Source organism: Olea europaea, unplaced genomic scaffold (genome assembly GCF_002742605.1).
Source record: "Olea europaea var. sylvestris unplaced genomic scaffold, O_europaea_v1 scaffold1024, whole genome shotgun sequence".
Classification (NCBI taxonomy): domain Eukaryota; kingdom Viridiplantae; phylum Streptophyta; class Magnoliopsida; order Lamiales; family Oleaceae; genus Olea; species Olea europaea.
In genome coordinates, this window is record NW_019227569.1 from 174169 (window position 1) to 178182 (window position 4014).

Consider the following 4014-nt stretch of genomic DNA (forward strand, 5'->3'; position numbering starts at 1 on the left):
TTCAAAATTTGGTAGCGAGATGGTTGTGAAATGAGCCAAAAAAAAAAAATTCAAAATTTATGGTTTGGTGGGAATCTTATGAAAGGAAGTATAGTATGTTGATTGAAAGTGATGGTGCTTTTGGGGATGTAAATGTTTATGGTAGAGATGGGCGATCGAAAATTGTGGGCACAATGGGAGCATTTTTAGTGGTGATGCAATGTAGCTATGGAAAATGTGGTGGTGCTAATGTCCTTTTTGGAGGTGGTGGTGGAGACTGTGACATTGGTAGTTGTTTTGGTGGTTGAAATAGGTGTCAACACTGGTAGTGAAAATAAGTGGCGGTGTAACAATATTTGTTACATGTGGTAGTGACGGCAACACAGGTTTAACAATAAATGTTACAAGTGGTGAAATCAGAGGTTGTGATGTAATAATGAATGTTGCAAATGGTGAGGTGGGGGATAGGGCTGGGCCGCAGTCCAGTCCCCTCCCCAACCCATTTAATTTATTATAGTACAATTTATTTATTTATTTATTTATTTATTTTTTACATATTAGCTCGGCTTGTAGTCTGGTATTGGACCCGTCCTTATAGACAACATACAATTGTAAATATTGTTTTATTTTTAACAATAATGTGTTATTGTACTGGATGAAAAAGAAAAATTATATTTAAAACAATCCGTTCCAAGCCATGGGTAAGGCTTCTGTTCTCGCTATGTCAAAAGCAAAAGAGAAGCTAGAAATGAAAACAAATGAAGTGCTAAGCACTCATTCTTCTTAGGGCTTCGAAGACTTTTTTGCTAGCCTTTTGCGATAAATGGACTAATCCTAAACGCCTTTTGATTCTGAATGAAAGGATGAAACGCCAATAAATAAAAAAATTATATAGATTGAAGTTAAAAGATAAAAAACCTAATAAAGAGTTATTTTCTCTCTCTAACATCAACCGACAACCACCATTTTAAAAAGATAATGCTATCTATCACCAAAATAAGAATTCTTTAATCTCCAAATCCCTCCATACTAATACCATTTCCTATTTTGAGTGAACTCACTCAAGGGTCATTTGAAGCAAAGAAATGAACATTTCATGCCTACAGTTTCGATCCATGAACACTAAATGTGCACATAATTCTCAATTAAAAATTCCAGTTGCCAATCTCATGTCATGCCACAACAAGAATATTTCAGTACTCATGCACTTTGCACCTATCAACACAAATTAATACTAAATTTCATGATCGATATATACATGGAATGTGTATAAATATAATAATAACACAACTTAGCAAGTAAGTTTGAAAATCCCATAAACCTACAGGAGACACCTTTCAAAATGGTGTACAACACTATCTCTTTATCAGATAAAGATTTAGTTAAGGAAGAACCAGTTTTCCTCTCCTCCTCTAGTAACCCTACCCCTATTGAAACCATTTATTTATCAAATATTGACCAAGCAGTAACTTTTCCTGTGGAAACAGTCTTTTTCTTTGAGGTTTCTCCAGATAAGACCCCTTCAACACTAAACATTTCTGAAATGGTTAAAAAAGCAGTGGAAGAAGTGCTTTTGGTTCCATACTATTTCATGGCTGGTAGGCTTAAGCTTAATGATGAAACTAAGAGACTGGAGCTTTTATGTAATAATGCTGGAGTTATGTTTGTGAGTGCAACATCAAGACTAACACTGAAAGATCTTGGAAATCTTTCCCTACCAAATCCAACTTTTAATCATTTAATTTATCGCCAGGGGTTGTACAAAAGTCTTGATGAAACTGCAATTTTTACTATCCAGGCAATTCCCATTTTATCTTTTCACTGTTGTCTACCATAGTACCATGAGTATATTTAAAATCTTGATATATGATTTTTGGGTGACTTTACAGGTAACCAGGTTTGAATGTGGTGGATTTTCACTGGCGCTTATGACAAATCATGCAATTCTTGATGGAAAATCGGCTAGCGAAATGTTTCATAATCTTGCCTCTTTATGCAGAGGGGAAGGCCTAATATCTAATGTTGTTAACAATGATAGAACATGCCTTAGAGCAAGAACTCCACCTCAGATCGATTATCCTCATAATGAATACATAAAACTTGTGAAAACTTCGTATCTTGCCTCGTCTTTCACCTCACAAAACCGTACATCTCCATCTCCACTGATTTTCTCAGAAAACTATGTTCACAAACTCTTCTCCTTCACTTCACAAATGATCATTTCTCTCAAAGAGAAGGCCATGGTAAAGTGTTCCACATTTGAAGTAATTGTAGCTCACCTTTGGAGGGCAAGAACAAAGGCAGTTTTTGAGAACAAACAATCGGAAGATTCAACTGCTCTTTTTGCAGTGGACATAAGGTCTAAAATATCTCCACCTTTACCAGAAGGGTTTGCTGGAAATGCTGTAATCACAGCCTTTGCCACTGCAAAAGCGCGGGATTTAATCTATAAGCCAGTTTCTTTCGGGGTTAAGAAGGTAAAGGAAGCAAGGGAAGGTGTGACAGATGTTTATATAAAATCAGTAATAGATTGGTTGGAGGTTTACAAAGGAATTCCAGCAACTTGTAATGGGAATTTTTATGTTTCAGCTTGGTGGAAACTGCCATTTGGAGAGCTTGATTTTGGCTTTGGGAAGCCTATTCACGGTGGTCCAATTGTTAGTGGGAATGATGAGTTTGTCCTTCTTCTCTCTAATGGGAAGCATTGTGACATAAATGGAGGGATTGATGTGTGGATGGGGCTTGAAAAACAAAAAATGGAAAGGTTTATGTCTTATATTTTTGAAATATGAAATAATTATAATAGACTAATTAAATATATTGACACTATAATTTTTAACCAGTGCACCACTTCTAATTGATTGAAAGTCTCAACCTTTACTCAATATCAAATTTATGTTCCTAGCTTTTTTTCATCCTATTCTTATTTCAAAATTAATACAAGTTATCTCTAATATTGATAATCTTTGTCCAAAAAATTTGTCTATTAGAAAGAGCCACTTTGTGTGGCACTATTCTTAGGAATGCATGCCCACATTTTTTTTTTTAAAATCCACATCATGCCTCTACTTTCTTTTTTCTTTCCTTTTTTCCCTACTATATAAAAAAGGCAATGAGGAGTACACTGCAATAGTGATTCAATCCCCTTCCAAATTTTCGTTTCCTCTTCGTTTTTTAGATTTTTTTGGGTTTTTTGCTCTTCGTTTTTAATTTTTCCCCCTATTGAGAGCAAAATGATGTCATTTTGCCTAAACTTATGGCAAAATGATATCATTTCTATTCTTTTACTTTCTTATTCATTTGTCTGACACATGCAAACTTTTCTTCGTCCTTCCCAACTCTTTCCTCCCAAAATTTGCTCTCTATTTTCCAATCTCTCATCTGACATACGCAACTTTTTTCTTTCTTCTTCCACTAAGGCTACTCAACCAGGTTCAAAAACAGGAATTTGAATTTGTTGAGCTGGCATACNAAAAAAATTAAGTCATGTTTTACTAATCATAAAATATAGTAAACACATTTTCTATCCAAAATTTATTCTTTTCATTGGAACACAATTTGAACAACATTGAATCACATATGCATATATTAATGAAACCATGATTGTATGACACTTTGTTGTAATCTTTTAGATTTCTCTGTCATGTTCCATGACGCTGCCTAATCTCTAGATGTACATAGAGCAGTGTTGTTATATCTAGCCTAATCCTGCTAGCATCATATTTCTTTAGTATGGATTCTCTATAGTTGTGGAGCATGTATTCGGCGTATATAATTGCGAATACGCTGCAATCGTAGTTGAAGAACAACACAAAATAGTTTATTAGGATTGAAACTTATTTAACTAGTGTATTTTTTGAAATATTGGTCGCAAACTTATCCATTCTTCTGCTGCGGAAGGCTACTATCAATCATCACTCTCAAGTCGATGCAATCAGATTCATGGAACCACAATTTCTTGGAATTCCAGAAAGTGCGCAAAACATGTTTCCATGAGTATACGTCATTGGGCTTCATTTAGATATGTTTTGAGGT

The 4014-nt window shown here is 34.8% G+C and overlaps 1 protein-coding gene across 1 annotated transcript; it reads left to right on the top strand.

Moving 5' to 3' along the window:
- The first annotated feature begins 1207 nt into the window (after nucleotides 1-1207).
- Nucleotides 1208-2773, top strand: LOC111372762 (omega-hydroxypalmitate O-feruloyl transferase-like). Its single transcript, XM_022995156.1, has 2 exons — nucleotides 1208-1777; nucleotides 1869-2773. Exons 1-2 carry the CDS (start codon nucleotides 1322-1324, stop codon nucleotides 2769-2771), a joined length of 1359 nt encoding a protein of 452 aa, XP_022850924.1. The 5' UTR covers nucleotides 1208-1321; the 3' UTR covers nucleotides 2772-2773.
- Nucleotides 2774-4014: the final 1241 nt, after the last annotated feature.